General features: G+C 37.7%; 1 protein-coding gene across 1 annotated transcript; it reads left to right on the top strand.

The window, feature by feature from the left end:
• The first annotated feature begins 12,784 nt into the window (after window positions 1–12,784).
• On the top strand, window positions 12,785–13,610 carry LOC113190150 (cytochrome c oxidase subunit 7B, mitochondrial-like). The gene is made up of 2 exons (XM_077795044.1): window positions 12,785–12,823; window positions 13,305–13,610. Exons 1-2 carry the CDS (start codon window positions 12,785–12,787, stop codon window positions 13,608–13,610), a joined length of 345 nt encoding a protein of 114 aa, XP_077651170.1.
• Window positions 13,611–13,811: the final 201 nt, after the last annotated feature.

Genomic DNA, 13,811 nt, shown 5'->3' with positions numbered 1-13,811 from the left:
CTGAAAAAGGAAAAAAAAATAGTTAATGCAACTGAAAGATAATGGCCAAGCTACCTGGGAGTGTGGCTGAAGAATTGAAGCAGGAATTTCTTTTTTTTAATTTAAAGAGATTTGCCTTCCTATGTTTAACTCCCATATTACCAATAATTCAATACAATCTGTTATTTATGTCAGAGCTTTATGAGAGTAGTTATTTTTAATTGAAGAAATAGATCAAATTCTGTTTCTGTATCAAGATAAAGGAACAAGACTGTAGGCATAGAGTACAGCAGCTCATGAACTGAACTAATTGAGTAGAACTTCTTGTCCCTTTTGCCACACTCTGGAATGTGCAGAAGCCCTGGAGAGCAACTGACTTTTCCAGGTTATGGAATTGGGTTTCTAGTAAATCATATCTGTATCTTTAAGAGAAAGAAGAATTTCCATGACATCCAGTTTATGAAGTGGATAAGACCTCATTAAAGGAATAATATAGAAATAGGGATTGAATGGTACCTTCTCCAAGGGGGAGAAAAGATATGTCCTCTTGGAACCTGTGTGACCTTATTTGAAGAAAGGCTTTTGCAGATGTATTTAGGTAGGGATCTTGCTATGAGAGCATCTTGAAGTAGGTTGAGCCTCAAATCCAATGACCAGAGTCTTTATATGAGAAGACAAGGAGAATAGACACAGAGAAGGCCCTGTGAGGTGCAGACAGCAGCTGGAGTGTTGCTGCTGCCACAGGTCAGGGAACACCCCAGCCTCCAAAGAGGTGAAGTGGGATCATCCCTTGGAACTTTATAGGAACTATGGCCCTGCGACACCTCAGTTTGAGGCTTTTGACCTCCAAAACATAAGAGAATAAATTTCTGCTGTTTTAAGCCTCCTGGTTTATGAAAAATTGTTGCAGTAGCCCTGGGAAACTAAGCCATGCAGGAAGCCCCCACCAGGTCCACTTGCCTATCATATGGGAGGTTGTCATCGGTCTCATGTCATGTTGACTGCAGCAGCTCAAGAACTGAACAGCAGCCTCAGTGGGTTCATAGAATTCAAAATCTTAAGCCATCTGTACAAGACAATTGAATAATTTTAGTGACGGATCCAGGGTAATGGTGTGGCTATGCCTGCGTCACCCTGCCTATTTCCTGTGGCAGGTTTGGAGAAGTGGCATGTGGGAGAGCCATATGGATTTGTCTTTGGGATCTTGTTTTGTTGGAAGTGACTGGGTAAGGATGTTCATGGTCTGCCAGAAAGAGCTGGGAGTGGTTTTGTGGGTTTAATCAGTCCCCTCGAAGTGCCGATTCCTCAAGTCCTGCTGTGTCCCCATCCTCATTATTCCCTAGAAGGAGCTCTGCTAATTAGTTGGGGCTTCTATTACCACTGAAATCTGAAGTTTCCTCTTAGAGGAAGGGTGCTTTTGTGAAGACTTGCAAATGGCTCTTGTTGATGATATTTATTCATTTTTTTTCCTATGAAACAAAAGCATCAGAAGCCTTGCCAGGCCTAAGGATGCAAAACCTCTCTCCCTTCTGATGGGGACATTTGCTACAGGGAAAGTCTATTGTTTCTGAGCAATTCTCAAGAAACATTGGAGAAAGTGAAACGACAGCAACACAGAAGTGCAAGATTGGGAGTTTGGGAAGCAAAGATACAAAATAAGGATGACCATTATGATGATTGAAATAAGGACTGACGCAGCATCCAACTACTCCTTTATAAAAACTCCTGCTGTTGGTAGGATGCTGAAATATCAGTGAAACAGACTCATTTCTTCAGTGACCTGAGACGGCAAGCTCTATAGCTTCTGAATCTTTTTGTTCTACACACAGATGCTGGTGGAAAAGAGGCCCTGGAAGAATGAATCAGATTGTGTTCAGGACACAAGTTGGTTCCCATTCTCTGTTGCTCTTTGGGCTCCTGAGAGGAAAAAAAAAAAATTCCATTTTGCTTATTTCTGGATTCCTGGCAAAGTTCCAAATGGGGGAGATTGCCCACAAAGAAAGACATTAGTCACTCTGACACCTAACACTCGGAGAAACGAAGCAGAACGGCTCAGAGGCAAGGCCGACTACGGGAATCAGAACTTTGCCAAGTCTTTAATTAGGGTCAGGGTAACCTTAGCCATTTCCCTCTATGTCTCTTTAGAACCATAGCTACCGACTTGTTGCTTTTTTTTTCAACGGGATTTAATACTAGCATTTATCCAAGAATTATCCAGGAAACTGCTAATTTTATTTGTCCTTTGTGCCTGTTATTTCAGGTTAAATCTATAAAGGCAAATTATTAGGACTATAACTCTAATCCCTCCAATTTTCTCAGGCCTCATGGTAAATAGTATTACAGTAAAGACCTTTTAAGCAGCTCCTAAATAATCAGGAGCCTCTATTCATCTGCAGCATTTTTTACTATTCTCCACTGGAAGTGGGTGGGAGTCAGAATCAATTAAACAACCTCATCCCAGGGAGTGAAGTTTCAGGATATATCGTCTATATTTTCTTCACTCATACATAATGTAACCAGACTCAGTATCATTGACAACGAGGGCTAGAAAGGGCCTTAGAATATGTTATCCAGTCTTTCTTAATAATTGAGGAAACGGGGAGCCAGAGTGAAAATTGAGATGTCTGACATCTCAGGCTCATCAGTGGCCGAGCTGGACTTAGAATACAGGCTTCTCAATTCCCAAGTTGACTCTTTAATCCAGTGTAATGCCTTGGAGCAATTTCTAGATCATCCTTTGTTAAATAAAACTTCCACCATCTTCATTATAGTATTAAAACAGGAAAATTCGTCAATTTTCAAAAAGAAAAACTACAGAGCATTTTTTTTTTGCTCAATCTTGAATTAAAGAGAATTGTCAATTTCCAGCATATACTAGAACCATTGCTTCTCTGCTCTAAAATTTCCTATTGGCTTTTTTTGGTTTCTAATTTTTATTTACTGCCTTTCAAAAAAAAGAAGTACAAGTTGTATGGTTTAGGATCCTGAATTTTAAATATGGGATTAGTTTCTATAGACTTTATTTAATTCAGGATCAATATTCCCATTGGACAAAATGTGAAGTGAAGACAGTACATTTCGTGAGAGGATTTTCTGCTGCTTTAGGGGTCTATTCCTGTGCCCTCACCCCATAACATGCCAGCCCTTCTTGACTTTTTTCCATTATCCTTGTCCCATTGGCACTCTTTCTTACAGCAATGGTGTCTTAGGCAAATAACTTCTCTGTGCCTCAATTTCTGCATCTCTAAAGGTTACCATACTCTACCTCATATGATGGCTGACCCTTATAGGGGTGATTAAATGAGATAACTTATTATCATATAGGATTAGTTTGCCTGCATATGTGATACAAAATGAAATAACAGTGGCTCAAGCAAGGTAGCCATGTATTTCTTGTTTAGATTTTTATAAGTTTTCTTTTGTTTTGTTTTTTGGTTACCAGGGATCGAACCCAGGGGTGCTTAACCATTGAGCCACATCCCCAGCCTTTTTTATCTTTTATTTAGAGACAGGGTCTCACTAAGTTGCTTAGGGCCTTGCTAAGTTGCTGAGGTTGGCTTTGAACTCACGATCTTCCTGTCATAGCCTCCTGAGCTGCTGGGATCACAGGTGTGTGCCACCACATTCAGCAAGATTTTTCAATGTTTAAAGGCAGGCATCCAGGCTGGTGTGAGAGGTGTCTGTGTTTCTGCTCTGCTGTCCCTGTGCAAGCAAAACCTATACATCTCGACATCTATGGCCTTTGCCTGGGTGGTCATATCCTCTGCAGGCCTCTGGTATTCCTGTGTCACGTGGGACCCAGCATTCCTCAGCTAAGCTTTCTTTCACATTTAGAATTTCTTTCCATTGTCAACTTTGAAGAGTGCCTTTGGAAAGAAATAGAATGTGATTTACACTTAGGTATTGGTGATTGATAAACTTAATGGATTCACATATTCACTGCTCAGTTCTCAAGAATATTGCTGCAACAGTAAGATTTGAGAATCAACAGTGAGTGTCTTAGAAAAGAGAATCATTCTTATCCCCTCAATGCTATGATATAAAGGCTGCCTACAAGTGACAGTCAAACTGCTTAGCAAAGTTTGCTTGTACATTTTTATAAAGGATCTCTATTTTAGACAATCAGTGTCAAATATTTTAAAAATTGAAGTTCAAATGAGGGGCATAAAAATGGAGATTCAGGTGATTTTCAAAATCTTTTCCATAATCTACATGGTTAGAACGCATTTTTAGAAGGTGCTGTTCATATTTTCCATGTAGGAAATGTGAGGTCTGAGAATAAGAATTAATTTAATAGTTAAATGCCTACTTGAGATTGCTTATCATCTCAAGACAGATTATCTTAAGTAAAAATGATTCAGGAATTTTTTTTGCTGATGATGTTATTGAATCATGTTACAGTTTGGTCCCAGGTACCACTGAGGGGTGAGCTGAGTTTTCAAAGCCTGCCTGGTTGTGGCAGTGTGGCACATAGACAGATGGTGGATGCTTTGAGGAAAAGAGGAAGATGAGGAGCTCTCCTCAGCATAGGGACCAGGTTCTATAAATTACGTGCTCTAATCAGAGAAAAGAACATATTTTCAAGATAGTGTTTTTCCTTCTGATTATAAACATAATGTAATATCACTATAAATGAGTATTAAAGAAAAGCAAAAAAATGTTCATATTTTGTTTTGATAAGCTTGATAGTACAGTCTTACATTTATCTTATTCATCTTTCTCATGAAGATGTTTTAAAAATTCCTGCTTTGAAAAGTATGACAAAAGGAAAAAGTATGACAAAAGGTAAACTGAGGCACAATGATTTTTTTTAACTTTACTTGAGCAAACAGTGACTCATGAATTAGGCAACTCCAAGACAGATGTGGTTTGGGTACCTTTGCAGGAACATCAGGGGAAGACTACAGAACAAACTCAAAGGTAAAGCAAGGAAAATATTTGGTTGGTTACAATTAGAGTTTCCTTACTTGATCTATTCTGTGAAAAAGTTCCTAGGAAGTTAGTTGGTGGCCTCTGATTGGTTTGAGCTTAAGTTTTTGTTTTTCTTTAATGTAGACACATGTAAGAAATAGCCCCAAGTGAAATTCTGCTTATGGTTTCATATCAAGCAAGGTTAAGATAACTTCTGAGACCTAGTTGGCTTTGTCTACTCAGGAATCTTTCAGACTAAGTCTCCATTTTAATTTGCTTTTCATGGACATGAAAATTCAGACACTGAAATATATAAAATGAAAAACAAATGTGTCTCCAACCCATAGTTCAACTCTTGTGGAAGTAACTTTTAAAAAAATATTCTTTCTCAGTTTTTTGCTTGTTACTGTCATAATTCTAAAAGAAATGTGTATATTTTTCTTTCCTTTTCAATTTTAGCCATATCTATTTTTTGTTTCCAGCTTTGAAAGATGAGAAGTTTGGCTTGAATCTTGGTATTTGGCCCAAGTCTTCCTAATAAGTTTTGATTTCAGCCATTGGAAGTCAAAATAGGTGAGACTTCAATGTCATTTCTGGCATCCCTGAACTTGCTCATGATCAATAATCATGTGCTTGAGTAAGTTTCTTTAACATCAAATCAGTCCCATAGTGGTCTTATAAACAAGACATGTCATTCCGATTATTGTTTATATCCAGATCCTTACTTTCAAATATAGGTAAGCATTTTAAGTATAACATTTAGTGAGAAAAGACATTTTCTTACATTTTGAAATTCTGTCGAGGTTTAAATGTATACCTTGAGGTATAAATAAAAGACTGAAATGGCACACTAGTGATTAATGAAGATCATAAGAATATCAATTTCATAGATTAATAACAATTATTAAGAACTTTTAAATAATTATAAATAGAAAAATAGATGGAGAGTTGGTATGGCTATTTGGAGGGTGTGTTTCAGCTACATGACTCTCAGTTCTCTCTCCTCACCTCAGACATATCTTTGATTTGTCTGTCTGCTTTTTTCCTTGCCATGTCTTAGAAACTCTCCAGGTTGTAAACTGGGCCAGTTAGGACTTGGCCTGGTTTGCGTTCCACCTTCTAAGGATAATGATCTTTTGTTTTTTGAGCCCCTATGTATGAACAGTGTTTTGAATGTTTTGTTTGGTGTTCTAGGTGTTTCAAACACAAGTGTAAATATAGCCTCTGTTATTCTATCTTGACCAGAGGTGACAGTGTTGTAAACTTAAATTTTTACAAGAAGGAAAATCTCTTAAATCATGTAGAATAGCACTCATGATACATGAACTTCAAGATCCAGACATAACACAGAATTTAAAGAATGTGGCAAATAGGAGGAAAATGAGGAACTCCAAACACATCTATTCTCATTAGACTACAAAACTACATTAAAGAATGCCTCAATTAATGCCTGCTATTTTGTGTCTATGGAGACTTTTAGAGGTTGAATTGTATCCCCCCACCCAAAAAAGATTTTGACATCTCAATTCCCAGTGCTTCAGAATGTGACCTTGTTTGGAAAAACTATGTCCTTGCAGAAGTGATTAGATGAGGCCACACTGAGGTAGGGCAGACTCGTGATTTAATCTGAATTGGTGTCCTTCTATGAGACACACAAAGGGAGAATACCATATGAATATAGAGGCAGAGATTGGACTAATGAAGCTGTGAACCAAGCAATGCCAAGATGGAGAGCAACCATCAGAAGCTTGGAAGAAACAAGGGAGAGGCTAACTAGAACGTGGCTTTGCCGACACCTTGATTTCAGAGTTTATCCTCCAGAAATATGAGTTAATAAATTTATATTGTTTCAAGTCACCTAGTTTATGGTTCTTTGTTGCATTAGCCCTGAGAAGCTAATAGAGAGACTATTTTTTAATATTATTGAAATGATGACTACAGTCTGCTAACCATTTTCAGTTTTTGAAGCTGAGAGAGAACAGTATGTTCTAGGTTTCAGGTTTCTTCTAGAGGACATGCCACTAAAAATATTCTTCTGAATTTCTGTTTTGCATATAAACTGATTAGTGATATATTAAAAGTGCCAGTTAAAGTGGATGTCTAATATCCCAAATGGTGCAGTGACAGCAGGAACAAGTTAGTAGTTGACAGTTCTGAAAAAATTATTTATTTTACCCCATTAAAAATCTGACTGATTAGAAATTAAGCAGTTTGGAATAAAATTTCAGATTTATTTTTTCTTTTTAAAACAGTTATTCTGTGATGATAATTTCTAACTTTGGCTAGATATTGATTTTTATCTTTGATCATTTGTTTTTTGACTAACGCACAGTCCTTCTAACCTGTGGTTTTACTTCCCACTCTTTCAGTTGTCTGTTGTTAGGGTTAGATATGAGGTGTCCCCAAAAGCTCACATGTGGAACAGTGCAAGAGGTGAAATGACTGGGTTATGAGAGCCTTCACCTAATTAGTGCACTTGAATGGATTAACTGGGTGGTTAACTGTAGGCAGATAGGGTGTGACTGGAGGACACTGGTCTCTGGGGGCGTGCCTTTGAGGTATATATTTTGTCCCTGAAGAGCATAGTCTCTCTCTGATTCCTGCTTGCTATTTCCTAAGCTGCTTTCCTCCTTCACACCTTTCTGCCATGATATTCTGCCTCACCTCAGGCCACAAACAATGGCTGTCTATGGACTGAGACCTCTGAAACCATGAGCCTCAAATAAACTTTCCCTCTTGTCAGGTCTTTTGATCACAATGGCAAAAAAAAAAAAAAAGTCGACTAAAACATCTGTGGTCGACCATTGTCTGCAAATACACAATTCACAACAATTCACAAGTTTTAAATGATATGCCATCTGAGTACTATGAGGATTCTGGGTACTGTCACACTGTCCTGCCTGGGACGTGAATTGCCTCTGAGTCCAGCAAATCCACACTTCCTACACTACCTGCTCATTATTCATTTAGTAGCAATCTCAATTATCAGATTAACTGTCTTAGTACTGTAGTTCTTGGGTACAAGTAATCCTTATTTTCTTAATAGTGGCTCCAAACTGCAAGAGTAGTAATACAAAGGTGGCACTAGAGCATAAAACATGGAAGGACAGGGGCTGGGGCTTTGGCTCAGTGGTAGAGCGCTTGCCTAGCATGTGTGAAGCACTGGGTTCCATCTTCAGCATCACATAATAAATAAATAAATGTATTTTTAAAAAAGTGGAAGGACAGAGTAGCTCTAGTACTTGGTAAAGTGCTCCAGGGCATATAGGAAAAACATAGTCTGTCTAGGATTTGGGACTATCTGCAGTTTTAGGCATCCACTGGGGATACAGTAATACCTCTTCTCTGAATATAATAGGATGATTCTTCCTGGAATCTTTTTGGATCCTCCAATTGAGCTGCATTATCTGATTTCTTACTCTCTAGCTTCTGGTTGTTCCATGGGGAATGCAGACAAGCCATCAGATGATTGAGGTATTGGTTAACTTAGTTCTCTTCCTACAGACCGAGTATCACTGCTCTTCTCAAGGTCACCTTATCATCATGACTCTAATTCTGGGATCTAGAAACCCACAATCTGGAAACCCAACCCTTTTCAGGTCCCTTCTATCCATGGGTGGTAAAAGCACCACTGTTACTAGTCCCAGGGGACCACACTATCCCTTGTCATTTCCCATACCCTATTTTCATAAGTCCCTTTAATATCCCTCCGAGGATAATTTAAATTTTATTTTTGCCATCTATTTCCTGTCAGGACTATGACTAATACAAACCAGTTGGCAACCCTCATTTTCAGAGTTACAAAACAGCATAATCCTGTACAAAGACCGTGATGGAATGTAGACCCCCAACAACCCAATATTAAAAGTCCATACCAAAGACTGCTGAGGGAAAAATGATTTTTTTCCCCAAAAAATTCTACTCCCAATTTTCAAGTTACTATTAATAAATGTTTTTCTAATAAAGAAAAAAACCAAATTATACAGAGAATTCATTTCATGTTTCAATCCCCTCCCTGCCCCCTCACACTCCACATAAGATAGTCACCTTCTGTCATTACACATATGGTCCTGTATTCTTAACACTTCAGAGAGCCTCATCCTTTAGCTAAGAGTTGTAAATGACTTTCTTGCTTCTGATATTAAAAACCCTGAGTGTGAATTCAGGTTGCCACCTGACCGTACTCTCTTTATTCCTTGTATTTTTAGTAATGCGCCCATACCTCACTCAGTCTGGCTGCATTTTGGCACTCTGTATTCAAAGCTGTCATCAGGAGACTGCACCCTGTTTAAACCTACTGTGGCTGTTTTCTTTTAAAATCTCTCATTAATATCTATTTCTTAATGTGACATGTACTGTTAACTTGTGGGGGTTATTTTGATATGACTTCCAAAGTTGTAAGCAACTCTTTCCTGGGAAAACTTCCCAGTTTTTTTTTTTTAATCAGTGTATGTTATTTCATCTTTGTAGCACTCTATAGAACATGGTGCTTAATCTCAGATGGAGCAGGGCGGTTGTCTATAAAGCAAAGAGGAGACTTTCTTAGGAAGAAACTATTACTGGGAATTTCCATTACTGATGATTCAAGGTCATAGAATGCTAGGGCTTCAAGAGCCTTAGCAATAATCTGATTTAAAGAGCTACACTCATAGATGAAGAAACCATGTGAGGCCAGAATACCTGCTGGAAGATAGAAGGCTAATTACTAGAAGAATTAGAACTAGAACTGAGGTCTCAAAATTTTTGGCCCAGTGTTTTTTTCTACTATATCATGCGTTCTTTTAAAAAAAATGTTTATACAGTTGATTTGCAATAGTTGTGTTCTATAAAGTTTTGTACAATGAGTTATGAACAATTGAACCATTTCTCCCATGGGGAATGCAGGTTTAGGGTCCTGCAAGCACTCTGGTCACAATATTTTTGTCAACTAGTCAAAACGTAACCTTGTTTTTTGTGTGTTTCTGTTTAAAGATGTTTTATTTAATATATATTATTGGTTTATTAACATCGAAATCTGTGGCCCACAGCACTATAACTCATACCTGAATGAAGCTTCTCTAACATTTTCTCCATAAGATTCATCACAGCCTTTTTATCTTTAGAAAAACTACACAGCACTTCAGCACCACACTTGAGGGACATTTGAAACAGTGAAATCACCAACAAAGGCACAGAAATGTGAGAAACATGACACTAAATAGACCATGAAAAGACATTTGTTTACAGTCTCAGAACTGAAACAAGAAGGCAAAGCATTGCTTGTTCACCTCAGCTTGGAATGTATGCATTAGGTCACTCAGTTGTTGTTTTTTTTTTTTTTTTCTCTGCAAAAGTGTCATGAGTATTGATTTAGGAATTTCACATAGATGTCAACAGAAAGATAAGAATAGAGGGAAAACTGTGGGCAAATTTGCAGTTATGGAACTCAAGAAAAGTGATGATCAAATGTCTTTGGAAAATGAGGTCCAAAAATCTATGGGAAAATTTACACCTGTCTAAAAAACTCATTCTACTTGCTATATTCTTTTTTGGGTATCTTTCCTGCTTCATGGCAAAAATTGATGACTTTTCCCGCTTCCTCACAGCCCTTCCCTTCCCATTTAATTGGAAATATGCTTTCTGGATTACTAATCATTTCCACTCTGCTTACGCGCAGGATTAGTGGTCTTTCTGCCTCTAAGGGAAGGGGATCACCTCGGTCCTCTTGAAATATCTCTCTCACTTGACTTTAAATATAACTTGTTCTTCAGGTTTAAATACACACACACACACACACACACACACACACACACACACACTGAGCTTCTGTTTTCCATCTGCACACCTTGTTGTGTGTTAGCACACACATATCAGAGAGAACATTTGACCTTTGGTTTTTTGAGATTGGCTTATTTCACTTAGCATGATTGTTTCCAGATCCATCCATTGGCAAATGTCATAAAGTCATTTTTATGTCTGAGCAATATTCCATTGTGTATACATACCACATTTTTCTTAACCCATTCATCTGTTGAAGGGGACCTAGCTTAGCTTTTGTAAATTGTACTGCTATAAATATTGATGTGGCTGTGTCACTGTAATATGCTGATTTTAATTCCCTTGGATCCTAATTAGAATAAGACACACTTCATGATTATACAAATATTGGAAATATACTGTCATGTATAACTAAAAATAAAAATAAATAATGCCCAAAAACTAAAAAAAGAAAAAATAAAGTGACCAGGGGTCCAAGCATGGTGGCACACCCCTGTAATCCCAGTGACTAGGTAGGCAGAGGCAGGAAGATCACAAGTTAGAGTCCAGTCTAAGCAAATTATTAAGATTCTTGTCTCTCTCAAAAAATAAAAAGGGCTGAGGATGCAGCTCTGAGGTAGAGCACCCCTGAGTTCTATCCCCTGTATCACATGCAAAAAAATCATTTCCAGACAAAATGTTTGGAATATTTTCACTTTTAAAAAACATTTTTTTGTTATGGACTGTTCAATAAATTATTTGCTTAATGCTTCTAGAAACTACTAAAAATAAAAAGATTGTTTAATAAAAAATAATGCTCAAACATTTTGAAATTTGATAAAGAACTATAAATCTATTGATCCAAGATATTCAACTAACTCCAAGAAGACTAAACACAAAGAAAAGAAGATAAAACATATTATAACCAAACTTCTAAAACACAAAGAGAGAAAATTTTTAAAGCATTGAGGGGCAATTGTAATGTGTTTAGAGGAAAGAATAAAAAATACTGAAGACTACTTTTCACAAGTTATGTGAGTCAAAAGACAATAGGATGATATCTTTAAAGTGCAAAAAGAAAATAGAATTCTATGCTTGTTTTGGAAAATTTGTTTTGAAATGAAGATTTTCAATCAAGATGAGATGATATTTTACCAATACACCTGCTCTATAGGATATATTAAGCCAAAGAAAACTTTACCAGAAGAAATGAACACACACACACACACACACACAATGTATGTGTGAGTATGTGTAAAAGAGAAAAGAGAAAACCCAAATTATCCATATCAAGACTGAAAGAAAGAACATCACTATAGATCCTACAGACATGAGAAAGCAAATAAGGAAACATTATGCTCAACTTTCTGTCAGCAACTCCAATGATTTAGAAGTGGACAAGTTCCTTGAAAGACCTTAATTATGAAAACTTACAAGAAGAAATAGAAAATATGAACTATCTTATATATATTAAAAACATTGAGTTCACAATGAAAACGTTTTAACAATGAAATGCTGGGTCTAGTTGTCTTCACTGATGAATTCTATTTGAAAAGACTCCCGATTCCCTGTCCAAGGAGAATCACACGAAACACTGGCTGCAAAAAGCAAGAGGGATTTATTGGGACACAGGCGCCTGCGGGTGCCCAGCAGAACCTCAGCCGGAGCTTTGGTGAGCTGGCACACCGGGCTTGGGGGATACAGAGATTTTTATAGGGTAAAGGGGCAGTCTTCACACGGGGGAAACAATAGGTTTCTTATTGGTTAATTTTAAACCCAGCATATAGGCTACCTAAAGGGCAAAGTTGTTTTTCACTTTATGTTACTGGAAAAGCCACATAAAAGTTACATGTTAGCACTCTGGTCCTCCTGTTGCTGCTCATTCAGGCATGCCTTAGGACCTGGTCCTTTGTGCTTTCTCAACCGGTTACACCTAACTGATTGTCTGAAAAACACCTCTGGTGCCTTCGTAGGTTTGTGACATGCCTCGGTGGTTTTGCAACTAGGCCTGAGGTTGTTGGGCTGGGGTCTTTCATATTGACACTAAAGGAAGAATTACCAAGACCACATAAATTCTTCTAGGAAACAAAGGAGGATGGAGAACATTCCAACTTTATGCCTTATAGTCAAATTTTTGTCTATACTAGGGTCTGGCAACATGGCAGAATCACTTTTCCATGGAGTATCAAGTTACCAAGTATCTATTATCATCTGTATTGTATTGAACACACCAAGTGATGAAGTCCAACATTTCCAACAGTAGTCCATCATAAGATAGAAATGATACATCTGGAATAAAACTCAAGTGTGACCAGAAGGTATAAATAGGCTGGCCATGAGAAGATAACCCTGACACTGACACAGAGCTCCTCATTTTCAACTTGCAATTATATTCATGTGGAGCAGGTGTTCATCTAATCAGCTGAAGTAGAAGTGGACAGAGCTGTGAGTGGTGCTCCTGGCCATTCACATTTTGCATGGAGACATGGCTCATGATGAAAATATAGCCATATCCCTGGCCAGCAGGCAATGGCCTGACCATTTGTTCAGAGATCTGTAAGGGAAAGGCTGGAAGATAAGAGGTCTAGGAAAAAGACATATGGATGAACATAGGAGAATAGGCATGAAGGGTGAAGATTTTTGTATCAGAGATTGGTTAAAAAGTCTCAATTCAAAAGGTATCTGGAGTGAATTTGCACCAAAGCAGCAGCTTCAGTTGCTGCAGTTCTCTTTTCAGTTCCACAATATTTCCCTTGCAAAAAAATGCAGTAATTTATCTCAAAGTTCTAAGCATTCAGCAAAAAATGGCAAGGCAGAGTCACGAGAAACATGCATCTGATTTCCATGACAACTATGGTAATGCTGTATTAACTAGTGGAGCCACTTTCTATATTACTGTATGGACATATGAAACAACACAAATTGGAAAAGAATGGATCTTGTCACCTGTTGGCAGAGTCACCCCAAAGGAATGGAAACATTAATCATCATGCCAGCTGATGTAATAGTGAATTTCAAAACCAACTCATAATTGGTGCCAACTAAAAGCACTGTATATCTATTAAGTATGACATATTGAAGAAATAAAGTACACCTGAAGCATTAATTTTTAAAAGCCTCCGTTTGTAGATAAAATGCCTTGACTAACTGACATCAACTTCAATATTGGTCTCCCCTGAACTTGC

The sequence above is a fragment of the Urocitellus parryii genome, chromosome 1 (assembly GCF_045843805.1).
Source record: "Urocitellus parryii isolate mUroPar1 chromosome 1, mUroPar1.hap1, whole genome shotgun sequence".
Taxonomy (NCBI): domain Eukaryota; kingdom Metazoa; phylum Chordata; class Mammalia; order Rodentia; family Sciuridae; genus Urocitellus; species Urocitellus parryii.
Note: the sequence above shows the minus strand (reverse complement) of the source record. Positions and strands in the feature narration are given on the sequence as shown.

Excerpts from the sequence above, each read along its gene's own strand:
- LOC113190150 (XM_077795044.1), top strand. The coding sequence starts at position 12,785 with ATGGCAGAATCACTTTTCCATGGAGTATCAAGTTACCAA. Across the intron at positions 12,824-13,304 it reads ATGGAGTATCAAGTTACCAA|GTATCTGGAGTGAATTTGCA; the intron begins GTATCTATTATC and ends TCAATTCAAAAG.